The following is a 26,559-nucleotide window of genomic DNA, read 5'->3' as shown; positions in this document are numbered from 1 at the left end:
GAAGTGTTTAGAGAGTGATTAGAGGGACAATAGAGTCCTGAGTACCAGGCCATCAGCGAGGGCCGTTAGCAAGTTTGCTCGGCTACCTATCAGCTCCATTCATTTGGAGGAGTTTTAGATGGGATTACTTTGACCATCGGTCACATGGAATTTGACTGCGGTCACAGCAACAACGCTAGGCGTACCCCAACCACAGAATGGAGGGGGCATTAGCCAGTCATTTAAAAATATGAATGCGAGTAGACGGCCGATTGGCCAGCTCATTCTCATCGAGACCGCTGATTGGCCAGCTCATTCTCATCTAGACCGCGGATTGGCCAGCTCATCCTCCTCAGGGGAATAACATCATCCTCAATGAGGAAATAGCAAGCATTTTTTGTTTGAGATAGAAGTGTGAGTTGGGGTTTATAGGTGTTTTTCCTCCAATTTTTTGTATATGATGAGTCAACAACATTTTTGGGGTATGAGTTAACAGAATATAAACTTTTAAAAGTGAGATTGTCAATGAACAGTTGCTTTTAACTGTTTCCTTTTTCCAGATGTTTCGTGTGATGAGGCAGAGCAAGGCCCTTCTCCTCCACTCCTGACCCACAGCCTCAGAGAGTTTGAACAGGTAAGGTGCTGTCGTCTTCTCTCCTCTGTCTATGGTCTCTGGTTCAGCAATGTTAATTAGTGTGACGCTGTCTGTGTGGTAGTCAGTGGGAGAGAGAAGTGTTCAGGTCTGTCTGGATTGTCTGTTAATATATGTTTTGGTCTGTTGGTGATGATTATGTGGTAACTGAACCTCTGACTATATGAGTCAAAGATATTCCAGTCTCGTGTGGCTTCCCCCAATCCCCATAATTCTCTCTCCTCACCTTACCCTGCCTGCATATCGGCCACCAAGACCTGCGCTGTAAATAACCCACATGCACAAAGTCACTCAAACACACAAACACATTCAGACAGAGACATGATGTATGTATGGAAATCTAAATCAATGATTTTGTGTTTGTGACAATGTGCAGCTGTGGTGTACTATACGGTGGAGGGAGAAGGTTGGTTTCTCTAGTCTAATGGTGGGTATGGTTGTGGAGGGAGAAGGTTGGTTTCTCTAGTCTAGTGGTGGGTATGGTTGTGGAGGGAGAAGGTTGGTTTCTCTAGTCTAGTGGTGGGTATGGTTGTGGAGGGAGAAGGTTGGTTTCTCTAGTCTAATGGTGGGTATGGTTGTGGAGGGAGAAGGTTGGTTTCTCTAGTCTAGTGGTGGGTATGGTTGTGGAGGGAGAAGGTTGGTTTCTCTAGTCTAGTAGTGGGTATGGTTGTGGAGGGAGAAGGTTGGTTTCTCTAGTCTAGTGGTGGGTATGGTTGTGGAGGGAGAAGGTTGGTTTCTCTAGTCTAATGGTGGGTATGGTTGTGGAGGGAGAAGGTTGGTTTCTCTAGTCTAGTGGTGGGTATGGTTGTGGAGGGAGAAGGTTGGTTTATCTAGTCTAGTGGTGGGTATGGTTGTGGAGGGAGAAGGTTGGTTTCTCTAGTCTAGTGGTGGGTATGGTTGTGGAGGGAGAAGGTTGGTTTCTCTAGTCTAATGGTGGGTATGGTTGTGGAGGGAGAAGGTTGGTTTATCTAGTCTAATGGTGGGTATGGTTGTGGAGGGAGAAGGTTGGTTAATCTAGTCTAGTGGTGGGTATGGTTGTGGAGGGAGAAGGTTCGTTTCTCTAGTCTAGTGGTGGGTATGGTTGTGGAGGGAGAAGGTTGGTTTCTCTAGTCTAGTGGTGAGTATGGTTGTGGAGGGAGAAGGTTGGTTTCTCTAGTCTAGAGGTGGGTATGGTTGTGGAGGGAGAAGGTTGGTTTCTCTAGTCTAATGGTGGGTATGGTTGTGGAGGGGGAAGGTTGGTTTCGCTAGTCTAATGGTGGGTATGGTTGTGGAGGGAGAAGGTTGGTTTCTCTAGTCTAATGGTGGGTATGGTTGTGGAGGGAGAAGGTTGGTTTCTCTAGTCTAATGGTGGGTATGGTTGTGGAGGGAGAAGGTTGGTTTCTCTAGTCTAGTGGTGGGTATGGTTGTGGAGGGAGAAGGTTGGTTTCTCTAGTCTAGTGGTGGGTATGGTTGTGGAGGGAGAAGGTTGGTTTCTCTAGTCTAGTGGTGGGTATGGTTGTGGAGGGAGAAGGTTGGTTTCTCTAGTCTAGTGGTGGGTTTGGTTGTGGAGGGAGAAGGTTGGTTTCTCTAGTCTAATGGTGGATATGGTTGTGGAGGGAGAAGGTTGGTTTCTCTAGTCTAGTGGTGGGTATGGTTGTGGAGGGAGAAGGTTGGTTTCTCTAGTCTAGTGGTGGGTATGGTTGTGGAGGGAGAAGGTTGGTTTCTCTAGTCTAATGGTGGGTATGGTTGTGGAGGGAGAAGGTTGGTTTCTCTAGTCTAGTGGTGGGTATGGTTGTGGAGGGAGAAGGTTGGTTTCTCTAGTCTAGTGGTGGGTATGGTTGTGGAGGGAGAAGGTTGGTTTCTCTAGTCTAATGGTGGGTATGGTTGTGGAGGGAGAAGGTTGGTTTCTCTAGTCTAGTGGTGGGTATGGTTGTGGAGGGAGAAGGTTGGTTTCTCTAGTCTAATGGTGGGTATGGTTGTGGAGGGAGAAGGTTGGTTTCTCTAGTCTAGTGGTGGGTATGGTTGTGGAGGGAGAAGGTTGGTTTCTCTAGTCTAGTGGTGGGTACGGTTGTGGAGGGAGAAGGTTGGTTTCTCTAGTCTAATGGTGGGTATGGTTGTGGAGGGAGAAGGTTGGTTTCTCTGGTCTAGTGGTGGGTATGGTTGTGGAGGAGAAGGTTGGTTTCTCTAGTCTAATGGTGGGTATGGTTGTGGAGGGAGAAGGTTGGTTTCTCTAGTCTAGTGGTGGGTATGGTTGTGGAGGGAGAAGGTTGGTTTCTCTAGTCTAGTGGTGAGTATGGTTGTGGAGGGAGAAGGTTGGTTTCTCTAGTCTAGAGGTGGGTATGGTTGTGGAGGGAGAAGGTTGGTTTCTCTAGTCTAATGGTGGGTATGGTTGTGGAGGGGGAAGGTTGGTTTCGCTAGTCTAATGGTGGGTATGGTTGTGGAGGGAGAAGGTTGGTTTCTCTAGTCTAATGGTGGGTATGGTTGTGGAGGGAGAAGGTTGGTTTCTCTAGTCTAATGGTGGGTATGGTTGTGGAGGGAGAAGGTTGGTTTCTCTAGTCTAATGGTGGGTATGGTTGTGGAGGGAGAAGGTTGGTTTCTCTAGTCTAGTGGTGGGTATGGTTGTGGAGGGAGAAGGTTGGTTTCTCTAGTCTAGTGGTGGGTATGGTTGTGGAGGGAGAAGGTTGGTTTCTCTAGTCTAGTGGTGGGTACGGTTGTGGAGGGAGAAGGATGGTTTCTCTAGTCTAATGGTGGGTATGGTTGTGGAGGGAGAAGGTTGGTTTCTCTGGTCTAGTGGTGGGTATGGTTGTGGAGGGAGAAGGTTGGTTTCTCTAGTCTAGTGGTGGGTATGGTTGTGGAGGGAGAAGGTTGGTTTCTCTAGTCTAATGGTGGGTATGGTTGTGGAGGGAGAAGGTTGGTTTCTCTAGTCTAGTGGTGGGTTTGGTTGTGGAGGGAGAAGGTTGGTTTCTCTAGTCTAGTGGTGGGTATGGTTGTGGAGGGAGAAGGTTGGTTTCTCTAGTCTAGTGGTGGGTATGGTTGTGGAGGGAGAAGGTTGGTTTCTCTAGTCTAGTGGTGGGTATGGTTGTGGAGGGAGAAGGTTGGTTTCTCTAGTCTAATGGTGGGTATGGTTGTGGAGGGAGAAGGTTGGTTTCTCTAGTCTAATGGTGGGTATGGTTGTGGAGGGAGAAGGTTGGTTTCTCTAGTCTAGTGGTGGGTATGGTTGTGGAGGGAGAAGGTTGGTTTCTCTAGTCTAGTGGTGGGTATGGTTGTGGAGGGAGAAGGTTGGTTTCTCTAGTCTAGTGGTGGGTATGGTTGTGGAGGGAGAAGGTTGGTTTCTCTAGTCTAGTGGTGAGTATGGTTGTGGAGGGAGAAGGTTGGTTTCTCTGGTCTAGTGGTGGGTATGGTTGTGGAGGAGAAGGTTGGTTTCTCTAGTCTAATGGTGGGTATGGTTGTGGAGGAGAAGGTTGGTTTCTCTAGTCTAATGGTGGGTATGGTTGTGGAGGGAGAAGGTTGGTTTCTCTAGTCTAGTGGTGGGTATGGTTGTGGAGGGAGAAGGTTGGTTTCTCTAGTCTAGTGGTGAGTATGGTTGTGGAGGGAGAAGGTTGGTTTCTCTAGTCTAGAGGTGGGTATGGTTGTGGAGGGAGAAGGTTGGTTTCTCTAGTCTAATGGTGGGTATGGTTGTGGGGGAAGGTTGGTTTCGCTAGTCTAATGGTGGGTATGGTTGTGGAGGGAGAAGGTTGGTTTCTCTAGTCTAATGGTGGGTATGGTTGTGGAGGGAGAAGGTTGGTTTCTCTAGTCTAATGGTGGGTATGGTTGTGGAGGGAGAAGGTTGGTTTCTCTAGTCTAATGGTGGGTATGGTTGTGGAGGGAGAAGGTTGGTTTCTCTAGTCTAGTGGTGGGTATGGTTGTGGAGGGAGAAGGTTGGTTTCTCTAGTCTAGTGGTGGGTATGGTTGTGGAGGGAGAAGGTTGGTTTCTCTAGTCTAGTGGTGGGTACGGTTGTGGAGGGAGAAGGATGGTTTCTCTAGTCTAATGGTGGGTATGGTTGTGGAGGGAGAAGGTTGGTTTCTCTGGTCTAGTGGTGGGTATGGTTGTGGAGGGAGAAGGTTGGTTTCTCTAGTCTAGTGGTGGGTATGGTTGTGGAGGGAGAAGGTTGGTTTCTCTAGTCTAATGGTGGGTATGGTTGTGGAGGGAGAAGGTTGGTTTCTCTAGTCTAGTGGTGGGTTTGGTTGTGGAGGGAGAAGGTTGGTTTCTCTAGTCTAGTGGTGGGTATGGTTGTGGAGGGAGAAGGTTGGTTTCTCTAGTCTAGTGGTGGGTATGGTTGTGGAGGGAGAAGGTTGGTTTCTCTAGTCTAGTGGTGGGTATGGTTGTGGAGGGAGAAGGTTGGTTTCTCTAGTCTAATGGTGGGTATGGTTGTGGAGGGAGAAGGTTGGTTTCTCTAGTCTAATGGTGGGTATGGTTGTGGAGGGAGAAGGTTGGTTTCTCTAGTCTAGTGGTGGGTATGGTTGTGGAGGGAGAAGGTTGGTTTCTCTAGTCTAGTGGTGGGTATGGTTGTGGAGGGAGAAGGTTGGTTTCTCTAGTCTAGTGGTGAGTATGGTTGTGGAGGGAGAAGGTTGGTTTCTCTAGTCTAGTGGTGGGTATGGTTGTGGAGGGAGAAGGTTGGTTTCTCTAGTCTAATGGTGGGTATGGTTGTGGAGGGGGAAGGTTGGTTTCTCTAGTCTAATGGTGGGTATGGTTGTGGAGGGAGAAGGTTGGTTTCTCTAGTCTAATGGTGGGTATGGTTGTGGAGGGAGAAGTTTGGTTTCTCTAGTCTAGTGGTGGGTATGGTTGTGGAGGGAGAAGGTTGGTTTCTCTAGTCTAGTGGTGAGTATGGTTGTGGAGGGAGAATGTTGGTTTCTCTAGTCTAGTGGTGGGTATGGTTGTGGAGGGAGAAGGTTGGTTTCTCTAGTCTAATGGTGGGTATGGTTGTGGAGGGGGAAGGTTGGTTTCTCTAGTCTAACGGTGGGTATGGTTGTGGAGGGAGAAGGTTGGTTTCTCTAGTCTAGTGGTGGGTATGGTTGTGGATGGAGAAGGTTGGTTTCTCTAGTCTAATGGTGGGTATGGTTGTGGAGGGAGAAGGTTGGTTTCTCTAGTCTAGAGGTGGGTATGGTTGTGGAGGGAGAAGGTTGGTTTCTCTAGTCTAGTGGTGGGTATGGTTGTGGAGGGAGAAGGTTGGTTTCTCTAGTCTAGTGGTGGGTATGGTTGTGGAGGGAGAAGGTTGGTTTCTCTAGTCTAGTGGTGGGTATGGTTGTGGAGGGAGAAGGTTGGTTTCTCTAGTCTAGTGGTGGGTATGGTTGTGGAGGGAGAAGGTTGGTTTCTCTAGTCTAGTGGTGGGTACGGTTGTGGAGGGAGAAGGATGGTTTCTCTAGTCTAATGGTGGGTATGGTTGTGGAGGGAGAAGGTTGGTTTCTCTGGTCTAGTGGTGGGTATGGTTGTGGAGGGAGAAGGTTGGTTTCTCTAGTCTAGTGGTGGGTATGGTTGTGGAGGGAGAAGGTTGGTTTCTCTAGTCTAATGGTTGGTATGGTTGTGGAGGGAGAAGGTTGGTTTCTCTAGTCTAGTGGTGGGTATGGTTGTGGAGGGAGAAGGTTGGTTTCTCTAGTCTAGTGGTGGGTATGGTTGTGGAGGGAAAAGGTTGGTTTCTCTAGTCTAGTGGTGGGTATGGTTGTGGAGGGAGAAGGTTGGTTTCTCTAGTCTAGTGGTGGGTATGGTTGTGGAGGGAGAAGGTTGGTTTCTCTAGTCTAGTGGTGGGTACGGTTGTGGAGGGAGACGGTTGGTTTCTCTAGTCTAATGGTGGGTATGGTTGTGGAGGGAGAAGGTTGGTTTCTCTAGTCTAATGGTGGGTATGGTTGTGGAGGGAGAAGGTTGGTTTCTCTAGTCTAGTGGTGGGTATGGTTGTGGATGGAGAAGGTTGGTTTCTCTAGTCTAATGGTGGGTATGGTTGTGGAGGGAGAAGGTTGGTTTCTCTAGTCTAGAGGTGGGTATGGTTGTGTAGGGAGAAGGTTGGTTTCTCTAGTCTAGTGGTGGGTATGGTTGTGGAGGGAGAAGGTTGGTTTCTCTAGTCCAGTGGTGGGTACGGTTGTGGAGGGAGAAGGATGGTTTCTCTAGTCTAATGGTGGGTATGGTTGTGGAGGGAGAAGGTTGGTTTCTCTGGTCTAGTGGTGGGTATGGTTGTGGAGGGAGAAGGTTGGTTTCTCTAGTCTAGAGGTGGGTATGGTTGTGGAGGGAGAAGGTTGGTTTCTCTAGTCTAGTGGTGGGTATGGTTGTGGAGGGAGAAGGTTGGTTTCTCTAGTCTAGTGGTGGGTATGGTTGTGGAGGGAGAAGGTTGGTTTCTCTAGTCTAGTGGTGGGTATGGTTGTGGAGGGAGAAGGTTGGTTTCTCTAGTCTAGTGGTGGGTATGGTTGTGGAGGGAGAAGGTTGGTTTCTCTAGTCTAGTGGTGGGTACGGTTGTGGAGGGAGAAGGATGGTTTCTCTAGTCTAATGGTGGGTATGGTTGTGGAGGGAGAAGGTTGGTTTCTCTGGTCTAGTGGTGGGTATGGTTGTGGAGGGAGAAGGTTGGTTTCTCTAGTCTAGTGGTGGGTATGGTTGTGGAGGGAGAAGGTTGGTTTCTCTAGTCTAATGGTTGGTATGGTTGTGGAGGGAGAAGGTTGGTTTCTCTAGTCTAGTGGTGGGTATGGTTGTGGAGGGAGAAGGTTGGTTTCTCTAGTCTAGTGGTGGGTATGGTTGTGGAGGGAAAAGGTTGGTTTCTCTAGTCTAGTGGTGGGTATGGTTGTGGAGGGAGAAGGTTGGTTTCTCTAGTCTAGTGGTGGGTATGGTTGTGGAGGGAGAAGGTTGGTTTCTCTAGTCTAGTGGTGGGTACGGTTGTGGAGGGAGACGGTTGGTTTCTCTAGTCTAATGGTGGGTATGGTTGTGGAGGGAGAAGGTTGGTTTCTCTAGTCTAATGGTGGGTATGGTTGTGGAGGGAGAAGGTTGGTTTCTCTAGTCTAGTGGTGGGTATGGTTGTGGATGGAGAAGGTTGGTTTCTCTAGTCTAATGGTGGGTATGGTTGTGGAGGGAGAAGGTTGGTTTCTCTAGTCTAGAGGTGGGTATGGTTGTGTAGGGAGAAGGTTGGTTTCTCTAGTCTAGTGGTGGGTATGGTTGTGGAGGGAGAAGGTTGGTTTCTCTAGTCCATTGGTGGGTACGGTTGTGGAGGGAGAAGGATGGTTTCTCTAGTCTAATGGTGGGTATGGTTGTGGAGGGAGAAGGTTGGTTTCTCTGGTCTAGTGGTGGGTATGGTTGTGGAGGGAGAAGGTTGGTTTCTCTAGTCTAGTGGTGGGTATGGTTGTGGAGGGAGAAGGTTGGTTTCTCTAGTCTAATGGTGGGTATGGTTGTGGAGGGAGAAGGTTGGTTTCTCTAGTCTAGTGGTGGGTATGGTTGTGGAGGGAGAAGGTTGGTTTCTCTAGTCTAGTGGTGGGTATGGTTGTGGAGGGAGAAGGTTGGTTTCTCTAGTCTAGTGGTGGGTATGGTTGTGGAGGGAGAAGGTTGGTTTCTCTAGTCTAGTGGTGGGTATGGTTGTGGAGGGAGAAGGTTGGTTTCTCTAGTCTAGTGGTGGGTACGGTTGTGGAGGGAGAAGGATGGTTTCTCTAGTCTAATGGTGGGTATGGTTGTGGAGGGAGAAGGTTGGTTTCTCTAGTCTAGTGGTGGGTATGGTTGTGGAGGGAGAAGGTTGGTTTCTCTAGTCTAATGGTGGGTATGGTTGTGGAGGGAGAAGGTTGGTTTCTCTAGTCTAGTGCTGGGTATGGTTGTGGAGTGAGAAGGTTGGTTTCTCTAGTCTAGTGGTGGGTATGGTTGTGGAGGGAGAAGGTTGGTTTCTCTAGTCTAGTGGTGGGTATGGTTGTGGAGGGAGAAGGTTGGTTTCTCTAGTCTAATGGTGGGTATGGTTGTGGAGGGAGAAGGTTGGTTTCTCTAGTCTAGTGGTGGGTATGGTTGTGGAGGGAGAAGGTTGGTTTCTCTAGTCTAGTGGTGGGTATGGTTGTGGAGGGAGAAGGTTGGTTTCTCTAGTCTAGTGGTGGGTATGGTTGTGGAGGGAGAAGGTTGGTTTCTCTAGTCTAGTGGTGGGTATGGTTGTGGAGGGAGAAGGTTGGTTTCTCTAGTCTAATGGTGGGTATGGTTGTGGAGGGGGAAGGTTGGTTTCTCTAGTCTAATGGTGGGTATGGCTGTGGAGGGAGAAGGTTGGTTTCTCTAGTCTAATGGTGGGTATGGTTGTGGAGGGAGAAGGTTGGTTTCTCTAGTCTAATGGTGGGTATGGTTGTGGAGGGAGAAGTTTGGCTTCTCTAGTCTAGTGGTGGGTATGGTTGTGGAGGGAGAAGGTTGGTTTCTCTAGTCTAATGGTGGGTATGGTTGTGGAGGGAGAAGGTTGGTTTCTCTAGTCTAGTGGTGGGTATGGTTGTGGAGGGAGAAGGTTGGTTTCTCTAGTCTAGTGGTGGGTATGGTTGTGGAGGGAGAAGGTTGGTTTCTCTAGTCTAGTGGTGGGTATGGTTGTGGAGGGAGAAGGTTGGTTTCTCTAGTCTAATGGTGGGTATGGTTGTGGAGGGGGAAGGTTGGTTTCTCTAGTCTAATGGTGGGTATGGTTGTGGAGGGGGAAGGTTGGTTTCTCTAGTCTAATGGTGGGTATGGTTGTGGAGGGAGAAGGTTGGTTTCTCTAGTCTAATGGTGGGTATGGTTGTGGAGGGAGAAGGTTGGTTTCTCTAGTCTAGTGGTGGGTATGGTTGTGGAGGGAGAAGGTTGGTTTCTCTAGTCTAATGGTGGGTATGGTTGTGGAGGGGGAAGGTTGGTTTCTCTAGTCTAGTGGTTGTTATGGTTGTGGAGGGAGAAGGTTGGTTTCTCTAGTCTAGTGGTGGGTATGGTTGTGGAGGGAGAAGGTTGGTTTCTCTAGTCTAGTGGTGGGTATGGTTGTGGAGGGAGAAGGTTGGTTTCTCTAGTCTAGTGGTGGGTATGGTTGTGGAGGGAGAAGGTTGGTTTCTCTCGTCTCTAGTGATGGGTATGGTTGTGGAGAGAGAAAGTTGGTTTCTCTAGTCTAATGGTGGGTATGGTGGTGGAGGGAGAAGGTTTGTTTCTCTAGTCTAATGGTGGGTATAGTTGTGGAGGGAGAAGGTTGGTTTCTCTAGTCTAATGGTGGGTATAGTTGTGGAGGGAGAAGGTTGGTTTCTCTAGTCTAATGGTGGGTATGGTTGTGGAGGGAGAAGGTTGGTTTCTCTTCTCTAGTGATGGGTATGGTTGTTTAGGGAGAAGGTTGGTTTCTCTAGTCTAATGGTTGGTATGGTTGTGGAGGGAGAAGGTTGGTTCCTCTCGTCTCTAGTGATGGGTATGGTTGTGGAGGGAGAATGTTGGTTTCTCTTCTCTAGTGGTGGGTATGGTTGTGGAGGGAGAAGGTTGATTTCTCTAGTCTAATGGTGGGTATAGTTGTGGAGTGAGAAGGTTGGTTTCTCTCGTCTAGTGATGGGTATGGTTGTGGAGGGAGAAGGTTGGTTTCTCTTCTCTAGTGGTGGGTATGGTTGTGGAGGGAGAAGGTTGGTTTCTCTTCTCTAGTGGTGGGTATGGTTGTGGAGGGAGAAGGTTGGTTTATCTTCTCTAGTGGTGGGTATGGTTGTGGAGGGAGAAGGTTGGTTTCTCTTCTCTAGTGGTGGGTATGGTTGTGGAGGGAGAAGGTTGATTTCTCTTCTCTAGTGGTGGGTATGGTTGTGGAGGGAGAAGGTTGGTTTCTCTTCTCTAGTGGTGGGTATGGTTGTGGAGGGAGAAGGTTGATTTCTCTTCTCTAGTGGTGGGTATGGTTGTGGAGGGAGAAGGTTGGTTTCTCTTCTCTAGTGTTGGGTATGGTTGTGGAGGGAGAAGGTTGATTTCTCTTTTCTAGTGGTGGGTATGGTTGTGGAGGGAGAAGGTTGGTTTCTCTTCTCTAGTGGTGGGTATGGTTGTGGAGGGAGAAGGTTGGTTTCTCTTCTCTAGTGGTGGGTATGGTTGTGGAGGGAGAAGGTTGGTTTCTCTAGTCTAATGGTGGGTATGGTTGTGGAGGGAGAAGGTTGGTTTCTCTTCTCTAGTGGTGGGTATGGTTGTGGAGGGGGAAGGTTGGTTTCTCTTCTCTAGTGGTGGGTATGGTTGTGGAGGGAGAAGGTTGATTTCTCTTCTCTCGTGGTGGGTATGGTTGTGGAGGGGGAAGGTTGGTTTCTCTTCTCTAGTGATGGGTATGGTTGTGGAGGGAGAAGGTTGGTTTCTCTTCTCTAGTGGTGGGTATGGTTGTGGAGGGAGAAGGTTGGTTTCTCTTCTCTCGTGGTGGGTATAGTTGTGGAGGGAGAAGGTTGGTTTCTCTTCTCTCGTGCTCAGCCAGTGAATTAGGGGAATCCTGGGAAGAGATATGGGAGCTGGCTGATCCCGTGTGTTGGCTCTGGAGGCGACGCTAGCTTCCTTTGAAGTCTGTCTGCAGCCTGCGACTGCGACTAGCTGTCTGCTCCATAGAGGGGAGAGGATGACTGGGACTAGACACCTGAAACCCCACCTCTTCAAGGAATACCTAGGATAGGATAAGTAATCCTTCTCACCACCCCCCCCCCTTAATGATTTAGATGCACTATTGTAAAGTGGCTGTTCCACTGGATGTCAGAAGGTGAATCCACCAATTTGTAAGTCGCTCTGGATAAGAGCGTCTGCTAAATGACTTAAATGTAAAAATGTAAATGACTAGCTGTCTGCTCCATAGAGGGGAGAGGATGACTGGGACTAGCTGTCTGCTCCATAGAGGGGAGAGGATGACTGGGACTGGCTGTCTGCTCCATAGAGGGGAGAGGATGACTGTGACTGGCTGGCTGCTCCATAGAGGGGAGAGGATGACTGGGACTGGCTGTCTGCTCCATAGAGGGGAGAGGATGACTGTGACTGGCTGGCTGCTCCATAGAGGGGAGAGGATGACTGTGACTAGCTGTCTGCTCCATAGAGGGGAGAGGATGACTGGAACTAGCTGTCTGCTCCATAGAGGGGAGAGGATGACTGGGACTAGCTGTCTGCTCCATAGAGGGGAGAGGATGACTGGGACTAGCTGTCTGCTCCATAGAGGGGAGAGGATGACTGGGACTAGCTGTCTGCTCCATAGAGGGGAGAGGATGACTGGGACTAGCTGTCTGCTCCATAGAGGGGAGAGGATGACTGGGACTAGCTGGCTGCTCCATAGAGGGGAGAGGATGACTGGGACTAGCTGTCTGCTCCATAGAGGGGAGAGGATGACTGGGACTAGCTGTCTGCTCCATAGAGGGGAGAGGATGACTGGGACTAGCTGTCTGCTCCATAGAGGGGAGAGGATGACTGTGACTAGCTGTCTGCTCCATAGAGGGGAGAGGATGACTGTGACTGGCCGGCTGCTCCATTCAGCTGCTCCATAGAGGGGAGAGGATGACTGGGACTGGCCGGCTGCTCCATAGAGGGGAGAGGATGACTGTGACTAGCTGTCTGCTCCATAGAGGGGAGAGGATGACTGTGACTAGCTGTCTGCACCATAGAGGGGAGAGGATGACTGGGACTGGCTGTCTGCTCCATAGAGGGGAGAGGATGACTGGGACTGGCCGGCTGCTCCATAGAGGGGAGAGGATGACTGGGACTGGCTGTCTGCTCCATAGAGGGGAGAGGATGACTGGGACTAGCTGTCTGCTCCATAGAGGGGAGAGGATGACTGGGACTGGCTGTCTGCTCCATAGAGGGGAGAGGATGACTGGGACTGGCCGGCTGCTCCATAGAGGGGAGAGGATGACTGGGACTAGCTGTCTGCTCCATAGAGGGGAGAGGATGACTGGGACTGGCCGGCTGCTCCATAGAGGGGAGAGGATGACTGGGACTAGCTGTCTGCTCCATAGAGGGGAGAGGATGACTGGGACTGGCTGTCTGCTCCATAGAGGGGAGAGGATGACTGGGACTGGCCGGCTGCTCCATAGAGGGGAGAGGATGACTGGGACTAGCTGTCTGCTCCATAGAGGGGAGAGGATGACTGGGACTGGCCGGCTGCTCCATAGAGGGGAGAGGATGACTGGGACTAGCTGTCTGCTCCATAGAGGGGAGAGGATGACTGTGACTAGCTGTCTGCTCCATAGAGGGGAGAGGATGACTGTGACTAGCTGTCTGCTCCATAGAGGGGAGAGGATGACTGTGACTGGCCGGCTGCTCCATTCAGCTGCTCCATAGAGGGGAGAGGATGACTGTGACTGGCCGGCTGCTCCATACAGCTGCTCCATAGAGGGGAGAGGATGACTGGGACTGGCCGGCTGCTCCATACAGCTGCTCCATAGAGGGGAGAGGATGACTGTGACTGGCCGGCTGCTCCATACAGCTGCTCCCTAGAGGGGAGCGGATGAGTCACACTATGCAGATACAGAGCCAGTCACTGGGAGAAGAACAAGGCTCTCAGTCTCAGGCTAGACACACACTGGTACTGAATTCCAACTCCAAGAGAGAAAAGTAGGGACAGAGAAAAGTGTAGACAAATTTCAGTTCCAGGGATTGTAATTTCATGAAATAGCCTAGATAGCAAATCCTGTATTATATTCTCTGAGTGGTCAGAACGGATTTTGTATCCAAAGGGTTGTCAAGACGGTTGTCTCCACCGTTGGGGTTTTATTCGCATGAATTTTCATATGCAAAATGGTAACCAATGGAAACCACTGATTCAAAATGTCACTCACAGTAACGGCAGGTTTAATCTGTTCAAGACACCTCTTTGTCTCTATGTATTTTTATAGATAGGTGGTAGTGCTGTTAATATGACCGTATCTCTGGTGTAATGAATGGGACCTTTTCCCTCTAAACTCAGTGGACCAACAGACCAGTGCTGCTGTCTTAGTGTGGCAGTCTTAAATGGATCCAGGTTACAGAACGCTGTGTCTTCAGTGTGTGCGTACATTTGTCCTCTTTCCACATTTGTGTCAGTTTAAAGATTCAATCTTCCCTCCGCTAGCTCAAAGAAACATGAACCTGCCAGACCACCATTTAACTGTCAAACATCGCTGAACTGCAATCCTGAGGTTTCAGGGGGGGGGGGGTCCAAAAATAAAAATAGCCTTTATTAGTCCATTTGAGAAATTGAAAGCATATGCCTGCCTATGAATGTGAATTCAAACCGACCACAGAAACACTTCAATTGATAATAAGAGGGGGGGATTGGGTATCATTTAGGCCATTAAAACCTCAGGACAAATTACAATTGCTAATCTGTTATTTTTCCCTTAGTCTGAGAGTACCAAACTCCAATGCCACATTCTGTCAAAGGTCTGTCAAATGACAATTACTGTAGAGTGGTGTGGCAGTCATATATAGTCTGTCTACCATACACCCACACAAACCCACCCAGAGAGACCTACCTACCTACCCCCTCCTCTCTCTCTCTCTCTCTCTCTCTCTCTCTGTCTCTCTCTCTCTCTCTCTCTCTCTCTCTCTCTCTCTGTCTCTCTCTCTCTCTCTCTCTCTCTCTCTCTCTCTCTCTCCCTCTCTCAATTCAATTCGCTTTATTGGCACGACGTAACAATGTACATATTGCCAAAGCTTATTTTGGATATTTACAATATAAAAAATAAACAAAAATGAGAAACAAAATTGTCAACGGGACAACAATAACAACAATAACCAAGTGTCAAAATAGCCATACATTCAACAATAGCAATAAGCATACAGTAGAGGATATGTGCAGTTTGATTGGTCTGTCAGACACGGCCCCTCAACTTATGGCAGGCAGCAATGTAGTGCGCTGCCAACCCACAGCTCTCTGCGTCCTCCCCCAACAGGACGGGTAACCTATCCTCATCAGAGAGGTCTTTGAAGCCTTGAATGGTTTCAAATTTGGGAAAATGACTCTCTAATTGTTTTAGATGTTTTACATTTTGTCAGGAAATGCAGCTCCGTCTCAGGTTCTGCAGTGGTTGCACAGCCTTTCCTCTACAGGGAGCCAGGTTTTCCTGTGTCTACCCTTCTCAATGGCAAGGTTGTGCTCACTGGGCCTGTACTTCAGTGCATTCGTAGAACAGGTTTGTGAACTCAGCCCCAGGACTAGCTGGATGAGGGGACTCTTTTCTTTGCTCAGCTCTTGGCATTGCAGGGCATGGTAATGATATGAGAGGGGTTCACTGTATTTTAGATGTTTCCAAAACTTAATTGCTTTTTTAAAAAGTTTTTATTATTAGTGGATATTGGCCTAATTCTGCCCTGCATGCATTGTTTGTAGTTTTCCTCTGGACATGTAGGAGAATCTTACAGAACTCTGCATGCAGGGTTTCAATGGAGTGTTTGTGCCATTTGATGAAATCTTGTTTTGCAAGTGGACCACACACCTCGCTGCCATAAAGTGCAATTGGTTCAATGACATATTCAATTAGTTTTAGCCAAATTTTAATAGGTATTTCAATTTGAATTAGCTTTTTAATGGCGTAGATGCCCTTCGTGCTTTCTCTCTCAGCTCATTCACTGCCTCATTAAGGTGTCCAGTTGAGCTTATTTTTTAAACCTAAGTAATTGTAGTGTGTACAGTAGTCTATATATTTTGTACCAATTGAGAACGTTGGTTTAATTCCCTGAGATCTGGATCTTCTCTGGAAAATCATTATTTTAGTATTTTTGGGGTTTACTGCCAGGACCCAGGTCTGCAGTACTGCTCTAGTAGGTCCAGGCTCTGCTGTGGGCCATGTGCTGTTGATGACAGCAGGCATAGGTCATCTGCGAAGAGTAGGCATTTAACTTCTGAATTGTGGAGACTAACACCAGGGGCTGAGGATTTTTCTAGAATAGTGGCCAGATAGCAACCCTGGCGAAGGCCCCGCCCCTGGTTAAAGAATTCTGTTCTTTTCTTGCCAATTTTAATGCTGCACGTATTGCCAGTATACATTGATTTAATTATGTCATATGTTTTACCCCCTACACCACTTTCAATAACTTTGTAGAACAGTCCTGTATGCCAAATAGAATCAAATGCTAAACAAAAGTATCTCACTCTCTCTCTCGTTGTCTCTCTTTGTCTCTCCTTGTCTCTCCTTGTTTCTCTTTGTCTCTTTTGCTCTCTCTCTCTCTCTCGCTCTCTCTCTTGCTCTCTCTCTCTCTTGCTCTCTCTCTCTCTCTCTCTCTCTCTCTCTCTCTCTCTCTCTCTCTCTTTGTCTCTTTTGCTCTTTCTCTCTCTGTCTCTTTTGCTCTCTCTCTCTCACTCTCTCTCTTTTTTCTCTATCTCTTGCTGTAGTTTTTGTTTGCTGTCTGAAAATAGGTCAGTGTTCTCTGTGACTAGCTAGCTAGCCCCCAAGCTGTTGGATGGTAACCCATCTGCTCATTATAATGCTGTAGAACACCAAGAGAGTAACCCACTGTAATACTTTTAACAGTACTATAGTAATACTGTTGTTACAACACAGCTCAGTAAGGAGATACGTTCTCACTGATAATATTATCGACCCTAAAGCACAACTCTCTAGTTCGAATGACCATAACCTTGAGCTTTACCAGGAGAGGAGGCATCAGGAATTAGTAGGTTGTTTCTGCTTGAAGGGTCATTGTTTAGCAGACAGTATGAATGTTATGAGTGACCTTTATAGTTACAGTGTACATCAGATTACATGAGTAGTTATTTTAATCTGATCTTGAATGACAATGGAAAATATATTATCTTTAGTAGTGTAGTGTTAGTAGTGTTGGTAGTGTATTAATGCTGTCTGTATGTGTCCTGATTGACCAACCTCCCTTTAAATCATCCCACCACTACAGTCTTCATGTACACAGTAATCTATGTATGCCTTCATTCAAATATCAATGTGGATCTCAGCCCTGGTTGCCCTTGGTAACTGGTGTTTATACGTAGGACAGATGGATCATGTTTCTCTGGAGCAGCAGTAACAGCAGCAGCACTCTGGCTGAGTGGCAAAGGATCAATACCAAGAGTCTACAAATCGCCTTCCTGCTGATCTGGTGCCACATCCTCTCTCTGAGGATAGTTGGCTCTCTTCTCTTCTCTCCTCTCTCTCTCTCACACACACACACACACACACACACACACACACACACACACACACACACACACACACACACACACACACACACACACACAGAGAGGCAGACGACCTCCAATCTCATATACTGTACATGCTACCTCCAGAATTTGTCATCCCATAGTAATAATATTAGCACCGCTATCTGTTAATAACTGCTGTTATTCATTTATGTTTTTGCATGTGATGTGAGTGTTTGGAGGGGAGACCCAGGAGAAAAATAAATATATATATAGAGAGAGAGAGACAGAGGGAGAGAAGGCCTATTTAGAGAAGGAATGTGTAATAGTTCCCAGGCTAGAGCTTTAAATCTGTGTTCCTCTCCATTGGGTCAGAGACGCCATATTGAGTTGATCAAGACGTCGGTCATGGAGGATGTTGACTTGCATTAATCTGCCTCCTCACTCCCATAATGAAGTGGTAATGGAAGAGGACTTAACTGTTGTTTAAGTGTTACTGAAATAGACATTTAGCTTGGTTGTAAATTGTTGATCCTGAATACCCGTGTGCTGTAAAACTCTGATAAGGATTGGAGTGGTGTTGTTCAGTGTTTAATGTGTTGTTGTTATTGTTGTTGTGTACCTTGTGTTGTTGTGTACCTTGTGTACCTTGTGTTGTTATGTTGTTGTTGCGTACATTCTGTTATTGTTTTGTTGTTGTTGTGTTGTTGTTGTAGTATCGTTTTTGATCTGTTTCTTATGTTGTTGTGTTGCTGTTGTGTACCTTATGTTGTTGTTGTGTTGTTGTGTACCTTATGTTGTTGTTGTGTTGTTGTGTACCTTGTGTTGTTGTGTTGTTGTGTAACTTTGTTGTTGTTGTGTTGTTGTGTACCTTGTGTTGTTGTTGTGTACCTTGTGTTGTTGTTGTGTACCTTATGTTGTTGTTGTGTACCTTGTGTATCTTGTGTTGTTGTGTTGTTGTGTACCTTTGTTGTTGTTGTGTTGTTGTGTACCTTGTGTTGTTGTTGTGTACCTTGTGTTGTTGTTGTGTACCTTATGTTGTTGTTGTGTACCTTGTGTACCTTGTGTTGTTGTGTTGTTGTGTAGCTTTGTTGTTGTTGTGTTGTTGTGTACCTTGTGTTGTTGTGTTGTTGTTGTGTTGTTGTGTACCTTGTGTACCTTGTGTTGTTGTGTTGTTGTTATTGTTGTTTTGTACCTTGTGTTGTTGTGTACCTTGTGTACCTTGTGTTGTTGTTCTTGTAGTATTGTTTTTGATCTGTTTCTTATGTTGTTGTGTTGTTGTTTTTGTATACCTTGTGTTGTTGTGTTGCTGTTGTGTACCTTATGTTGTTGTTGTGTTGTTGTTGTTGTTGTTGTTATGTACCTTATGTTGTTGTTGTGTTGTCCTATACCATGTCTATCCTGTTACAGACACGACATAGCAGCGTGAGAGTGAAATCAGCCTTACAACAGCTGAAGGCGCTGCACCACACAATGTGTGTTTGTGTGTGTGTGTTTTCTCAAACTCAGAGAGAGGATATTTATGTTGTACATTTCAACATATCCCACCATGCCAGTGAATCATATGGAAATGATTACAAACAAAAAAACTGAATCGCTCTGGTACTTAGTGACTGGCTGGAGCCTGCAATTACTATACAATAAAGTGAACCTCCTTTACCAGGGTTAGAGAGACAGAAAACCACATAGCCTACACAGTAAAGTCAGCCTGACCAATCAGTATAATATACTCAATAAATCTGACCAATCAGTACAATATACTCAATAAATCTGACCAATCAGTATAATATACTCAATAAATCTGACCAATCAGTATAATATACTCAATAAATCTGACCAATCTCCCCACCAGTCACCCCACTGGACACACTATGTAATTTCAACGTGGATAATTGGGTAATATTTCGTTGAGCCGTTGATCATTGAGATTACATATTTTTTCACCCACTCGAAAAGACAGCCAAAAGTTAGTTGAATTTCCAATGTGTTGTCACTATACGATTAACCATCTAAAAGCAGAGCAAAGTTCAAATGTGGATACAATGTCAGATATTTTGTGTTATCACAATGCTTCATCTAATAGCAGAACCAAATGACCTGGACTGCAGTTGAGATTACATTAAAAGTACATGGTGCAAGTGATCAGTGCTGTTTGAGATTCTGCACAGATTATTACAACAATTGTGTAGATCTCCACAGGCCTGCGACCTTTGCATTCTATCTTGAACATGCTTTATATGATTACTTAAGAAGTCATTTATAGTTACAGTAACCTCAATGTGGCCATGGATTTGTTACTCATTGTAATGCTGAATGTTACATTAGTTTGTAAAATAGTCTTAACTTCCTCATTTGTTTTGGTACTGTCCATATGTAGGTGTTTTTTGGTCGCAGGTTCAGCTGAATAATTGCAACATTTACCTGAAGCAAACTCTGCAAATTTATTTTACCTATATTTAAGTCAGTTAAGAACTGACTTAATGACGGCCTAGGAACAGTGGGTTAACTGCCTGTTCAGGGGCAGTGCTGCACATTGTCAGATTGGGGGTTTGAACTTGCAACCTTCTGGTTACTAGTTCAATGCTCTAACCACTAGGCTACCCTGCCGCCCCAAATAGAACCGCTGGGTGATTTTAAGAAGTAATAGTCAATTGATCAATAATACAATAACACTCTTAGCAAAAATGTGTATCTTTAATTTACAAGCTGTAGGAACTATGAGAATAGAAATGTTCAGAACTTTTGTGAAACACCACAGCACAGTTGAAAATATATGGCAAATTGAAATCAAAACTTGATGGTGTTCAGAGATATATGGGAGGGGTTGAGGGGAGCTGAAGGATGGGACTGGATGGTGTTCAGAGATATATGGGAGGGGTTGAGTGGAGGTGAAGGATGGGACTGGATGGTGTTCAGAGATATATGGGAGGGGTTGAGTGGAGCTGAAGGATGGGACTGGATGGTGTTCAGAGATATATGGGAGGGGTTGAGGGGAGCTGAAGGATGGGACTGGATGGTGTTCAGAGATATATGGGAGGGGTTGAGGGGAGCTGAAGGATGGGACTGGATGGTGTTCAGAGATATATGGGAGGGGTTGAGGGGAGCTGAAGGATGGGACTAAACTATACTGTGTCCCGTACAATGTGTATAGTATGTATAAGCTGGAAGTAGAAGCCTAAGTCTTGTTGTCCATTAGTTTACTCCAATTAGGGAAAGGGAAAGGGGGATACCTAGTCAGTTGTACAACTGAATGCCATCAACTAAATTTTGTCTTCAGCACTACTTAGGGAGGGATGGTAGGGTTTTTATATATATATATATATATATATATATATATATATATATATATATATATATATATATATATATATATATATATATATATATATATATATATATATATATATGTATATAAACTACCAGTCAAAAGTTTGGACACACCAACTTACTCAAGGATTTTTCTTTATTGGCATTCTCTCAACCAGCTCCATGGGGTAGTTAATAGGCTATTTATTGTATTTCAAAAGGGATATTGGATTGTGTTTGGTTGTCAACACAACCATTATCAACATTTAAAGGAGATGTATCTTCTGCTTGGATAGTTCCATCTGTACCACTTGACTTAGTCTGGCTTTAATTCCAGTTTATCTACAAATTTATAATTCATATGTTGGATTCACATCTCCATTTCAACCAAATATTGAGATGGAGATGGGAATCTAATGCCCCCTGCCACGCCCACCACGTACACCCCTTTTTTATCAAGGAAAAACGCTGGTCTATTGTTTGTTGAGTTCTGCATTGAATGCAAACAATTGCTGTCCTTGACTGCAAATGCTTTATAGGCCTAAATAGCGCCATTGATGATTTATAAAGTATGGTCACATTTCGTTTGCTCTTTTAAACTTACCCTTTGGAAAGACTTCGATAGCAATCATTTACATTTTTAAGTGGAGATATCTAAGCAATCATTGTCACGATAGCATAATGGTAATAGACAGTGACAAACATCATAGCTAAGCAGGAGTGGCCTTGGTGAAACCTTGAACAGGAAACCAAAAGGTAGCTGTAGATACATCAACTCTCCAGTAGGAGGTGCTGCCCAGTCTTTCCTTTTTTTCCGATAATGGATTTAGTGTGGAAAATCTGGCATTGATTTAAAGGTACAAATTCAATATATTTTATACAAGGTTGGTCCGTGTTGGAATTTGGTTAACATGATGACATAATCCTGTGGTTGAAATTTCACCTCAAAACATTTTTTTGTTCTTCAAATCCAAAGCATTTTCCATGTAGATTCCACGTCACACTATGTTGACAAATTACATCCTGGTGGGATCTGACCAATGACTTTGCAACAGCTGATACTCAGATTTGCAGATTTAACGAGACATGAGCTATTGAGTTACATGTTGACCGATGACACCCGAGTGACAGATAGAACTGATGGCAGTTTGTTACTTAGAGAATGGAGAAAGGAGTGCGTATGATTAAAGGTATCCTGTGTGTTTGATATGCCAGCTGTAATATATCCCTGTAGTCTGAATAGCATGGGGCTGCGAGGGGAGATGACTGGCCAGGCCAACCAAGCACTGACTGTTACACTGGGACCTGGGTTACTGTCTCACTGAAAACTCTGGGAACGTTATGTTTGGACATCTAGCTATCAGAAGGCTCTTGATCTAGAGTCTATAGTCTACAGTATGGACAGAAGTCAAATGTTCCGTCACCCAATCAGGAAGTCTATTGGTTAAAGGATAATATATACATCCAAGATTGTACATGAAATCCTGTAGCTATAAGCTCTCTGATATACTGAAGACAAATATGTCATGTTATTTCAGGCAGTCACACTCTATGGTTGTGTTGCTAGGTGTGTTTAAGATGGATGTGCTGCCTGTACTAACCCATTACTGATGGACTGTTTGATATTCTCCATTTGTTATTCTTTTATAGAGTCGCTCACTGGGCTGGTAATGACCAGATCAGTCTGTAGTCAAAAACAGGTCTGAAATCAGATGCTCTGTGTGATGGATTACACTGGGCTCGTAATGACCAGATCAGTCTGTAATCAAAAACAGGTCTGAAATCAGATGCTCTGGGTGATAGGTTACACTGGGCTGGTAATGACCAGATCAGTCTGTAGTCAAAAACAGGTCTGAAATCAGATGCTCTGGGTGATAGGTTACACTGGGCTGGTAATGACCAGATCAGTCTGTAATCAAAAACAGGTCTGAAATCAGATGCTCTGGGTGATAGGTTACACTGGGCTGGTAATGACCAGATCAGTCTGTAGTCAAAAACAGGTCTGAAATCAGATGCTCTGGGTGATGGGTTACACTGGGCTGGTAATGACCAGATCAGTCTGTAGTCAAAAACAGGTCTGAAATCAGATGCTCTGTGTGATGGATTACACTGGGCTCGTAATGACCAGATCAGTCTGTAATCAAAAACAGGTCTGAAATCAGATGCTCTGGGTGATAGGTTACACTGGGCTGGTAATGACCAGATCAGTCTGTAGTCAAAAACAGGTCTGAAATCAGATGCTCTGGGTGATAGGTTACACTGGGCTCGTAATGACCAGATCAGTCTGTAGTCAAAAACAGGTCTGAAATCAGATGCTCTGTGTGATGGATTACACTGGGCTGGGGAGGGGGACATGTGCACAACAGGCCTCGGATAGACAGAGAGACAGAGACAGATTTAATTTTAAAAATACCTTTATTGGCCCAATCATTTACATAACTTTAGTACACTCTTCTCCACAGAATGTTTTGGCACCGTAATTGGGGAGGACGAGTTCAGTGGAATGGTGTCAAGTACATCAAACACATAGTTTCCATGTGTTTGATGCCATTTCATTCGCTCTGTTCCAGCCATTATTATAAGCTGTCCTCCCCTCAGCAGACTCCACTGCTCTTCACTTCATTGTAACAGTACTAAAAAGTTAAAACTAATTAAATTCAAAGCCTATTTGAATTGAATTTAATTGAAATTGAGAGAGAGAGAGAGAGAGAGCACTCTCACACCTACTCCACTCCTCATCACATACCAGAGAAAACCCACCTGCTAGCCAGAAAACAAGTGAGAAGGAGAGAGAAATGAATTAGAGAAGAAAAGCAAATAATCTGGAACATTGAGCTGCGCCCATGTGTCACCATGTATTTCCAATGAGAGGTTCCTGGAAGCGAAAGATTAAAATGCTGTGGTGTTGAAATATGGAGATTGTGCTTGTACAGCAGACAGGTTCTTCTTGAGACAGTAAGCGTGTATGACTGATCTGTTAGGATCCTGCCGTGTAAATGGTCTGATAGGTTACAGAGAGAAAGAGGAAGACCAGGAGCAGAGCAACACCTGACTCTAATCAACATCAGACTCTGTCTCGACATGGCCACCTAAGCTGATCCAACCTTTTTTTAGTCTATAGCTCTGTCTCTTCCTCTCTTCTCTTCTTTCTTTCTCTCTGTCTCTCTTCTCGCCTTTCTCTCTATTTCTCCATCTCACACGCTCTCTCTGTCGTCCGCTCTAAAGATTCTGCGATAACTACCAGGTTGCATGACCAACCCAACCTCCCCAGCCACCCACCCAGTAATGTCATTATTTCAGCAAGAAGGAACATTCTGCTCTGTTTTTCTGTCTCAAATGGCACCCTATTCCTTATATAGTGCACTACTTTAGACCAGGGCCCATAACCCTATTCCTTATACAGTGCACTACCCAGGGCCCATAACCCTATTCCTTATACAGTGCACTACCCAGGGCCCATAACCCTATTCCTTATACAGTGCACTACCCAGGGCCCATAACCCTATTCATAGGGCTATGGTCTGAAGTAGTGCACGACCCAGGGCCCATAGGGCTATGGTCTAAAGTAGTGCACTACCCAGGGCCCATAGGGCTATGGTCTAAAGTAGTGCACTACCCAGGGCCCATAGGTAGGGCTATGGTCTAAAGTAGTGCACTACCCAGGGCCCATAGGGCTATGGCCTAAAGTAGTGCACTACCCAGGGCCCATAGGGCTATGGTCTAAAGTAGTGCACTACCCAGGGCCCATAGGGCTATGGTCTAAAGTAGTGCACTACCCAGGACCCATAGGGCTATGGTCTAAAGTAGTGCACTACCCAGGGCCCATAGGGCTATGGTCTAAAGTAGTGCACTACCCAGGGCCCATAGGGCTATGGTCTAAAGTAGTGCACTACCCAGGGCCCATAGGTAGGGCTATGGTCTAAAGTAGTGCACTACCCAGGGCCCATAGGGCTATGGCCTAAAGTAGTGCACTACCCAGGGCCCATAGGGCTATGGTCTAAAGTAGTGCACTACCCAGGGCCCATAGGGCTATGGTCTAAAGTAGTGCACTACCCAGGACCCATAGGGCTATGGTCTAAAGTAGTGCACTACCCAGGGCCCATAGGGCTATGGTCTAAAGTAGTGCACTACCCAGGGCCCATAGGGCTATGGTCTAAAGTAGTGCACTACCCAGGGCCCATAGGGCTATGGCCTAAAGTAGTGCACTACCCAGGGCCCCTAGGGCCCACTGTCTTTCTGTCCAGAGTGACTCAGACTCATCCTGCAGGGCTGACTGATTGAGATCAGAGGTAATGGCCCTACATTTGACTCAGGACTTTTTCAATTCTGCATGGGGATTATTAAGTGGCATGAGCTCATGTGTTTCTACAATGCTTTTCTCCAACCAGATCTTGTGATCCAGTGGAATGGCAGTAATCCCATTTTAAAACACCATCAGAGTTGTTCTTTTTATTTTACAACTTTGCTCAAGTAACCTCTCCATCCCTGTGAAAATATTTTCACTGCCTATGAAACATTAGAATTGAACCATCAAACTTCTCGTTAAAGACACTTCTGCAGCTCCGGCTGTGGATGTTGTGCAGGACAGGGTTGGACTGGATTGGACTGGACTTAATATGGTCAGGTATATAACGTATCTGACCCAACCCATTCTAGCCCAGCCTAGTTCAGCTCAGGGTCACGTTCAGTAAAGCACGAAACAGAAGAAAACAGTCACAAATAGAGTGAAACTAGGAGGTTCCATCTGAATTGATCTAATAAGAAAAGCACGTGCCCTAATGAAAAACAACTCAACCAGAGCCATGCAGTCAGAAGTGGGTAACACTGTTTGTCAATACCACCCCAATTATCCCTAACAAGCGGGTAATAGGAACCAGATGAATGCATATTTAATTTGTCAGAGAAAGGTAGGATGTAGAAAAGGAAGGCCTGCTCTGCTCCCTAAAGACACACAGAAGCAACCTGTTATACATTAATTGGCAATTTTGCTGGAAACTCGGTAGTAAAGACAGTCATTTCACAAAGTAAGGATGTGCTGACAATATACTTCTTAAATCTTTGAAATTAGGAGATTCTGCAGTTTTTCTGGATTCAATTGTGTCAATGTCTCTTAGTACAAATACTGTGCTGCTATTTCAATTCATAGCCACTAACAGGCATGACTGGTAATTTTTTCAGAACAATCTGATCAGATTGTGATGTCATGATCTGGGCCAAATACTCCATCCCACCTGAACGGGCTGAAATGCCTTCTTTTTTTTTCTTTTTTTTAAAACGTCTCTTACACAAAAAGGGAATTATCATAATTTTCACAATTTCAGAGTGTTATTTCAACCTCATAGTGTAGAAAAATATCTATTTTTTAAACAGGAAAATCCTGTTTTTTTTTCCTGCACTGCTCCTTTAATGTTAGTGACCACAGCTCACGGAGAGCCACGCAGCTCACGGAGAGTCACGCAGCTCACGGAGAGTCACGGAGCTCACGGAGAGTCACGCAGCTCACGGAGAGCCACGCAGCTCACGGAGAGCCACGCAGCTCACGGAGAGCCACGCAGCTCACGGAGAGTCACGCAGCTCACGAAGAGTCACGCAGCTCACGGAGAGCCACGCAGCTCACGAAGAGTCACGCAGCTCACGGAGAGCCACGCAGCTCACGGAGAGTCACGCAGCTCACGGAGAGCCACGCAGTTCACGAAGAGTCACGCAGCTCACGGAGAGCCACGCAGTTCACGAAGAGTCACGCAGCTCACGGAGAGCCACGCAGTTCACGAAGAGTCACGCAGCTCACGGAGAGCCACGCAGCTCACAGAGAGTCACGCAGCTCACGGAGAGCCACGCAGAGGGAGAGATTCTCTGCTCTTCCAGTTCCAGGGCTGAATGAAAGGAGAGCAGCCAGCTGCATGTCTCTGTCAGAGCAGTAAGGGAGGCACCCCAGGACAGGATAGAGTTTAACAGCATTTATTGCACCAGGGATCGGCAAACCTTTGATCCTTCCTAACAAGGAACTCGAGGCTTTATTGTCTGAATGCTCTGGTTATGCGTGTGTGTGCGTGTGTGTGTGCGCGTGCACGTGTCCGTGTGTGCATAGTTTAGTTATTGAGTTCTACAGATGTGCCGTTTATGGGAAACAATGGGAGCAGAGACTGTGCCTCTCCCCTCTCCCAGCTCCTTACCCCTATCCTCACCACCCTCCCCTCACCCCAGACCCTATTATACAGTGACGTTACAGTCCCATCCTGCCAGCTGATGGTTCAGTGCAGTCAATGGGGCCCTTGGGCATGGCTCTGTGTCCCTTTGATTTTCTGTCCATGGACAACAAAGGAGGGCATGGCTGCAGCGCACACACAGATACATCAGATGTACTGTACATGTGTCCAGGCATTACAGAGTACTGTAGAATTTAATAGAGTAGACTAATATGACTTCAACTCACTGTCCATCCAAAGAAGAATACTGTCATGGTTACACACATCATATATCCATTCATCCTTCCTTCCTTCCTTCCTTCCTTCCTTCCTTCCTTCCTTCCTTCCTTCCTTCCTTCCTTCCTTCCTTCCTTCCTTCCTTCCTTCCTTCCTTCCTTCCTTCCTTCCTTCCTTCCTTCCTTCCTTCCTTCCATCCATC

General features: G+C 46.2%; 1 protein-coding gene across 1 annotated transcript in view; it reads left to right on the top strand.

Annotated features, from left to right (window-relative positions):
• The window catches only part of pde4dip (phosphodiesterase 4D interacting protein), a 163,901-nt gene that overhangs the window by 15,544 nt on the left and 121,798 nt on the right, over positions 1-26,559 (top strand). Inside the window, exon 3 of the mRNA XM_064935988.1 lies at positions 540-613. Coding sequence (XP_064792060.1) covers positions 540-613 — 74 coding nt within the window. The remainder of the gene's footprint in view (positions 1-539; positions 614-26,559) is intronic.

Source organism: Oncorhynchus masou, chromosome 24 (assembly GCF_036934945.1).
Source record: "Oncorhynchus masou masou isolate Uvic2021 chromosome 24, UVic_Omas_1.1, whole genome shotgun sequence".
In the NCBI taxonomy this organism is placed as follows: domain Eukaryota; kingdom Metazoa; phylum Chordata; class Actinopteri; order Salmoniformes; family Salmonidae; genus Oncorhynchus; species Oncorhynchus masou.
This window is presented reverse-complemented; position numbering and strand designations above follow the sequence as displayed.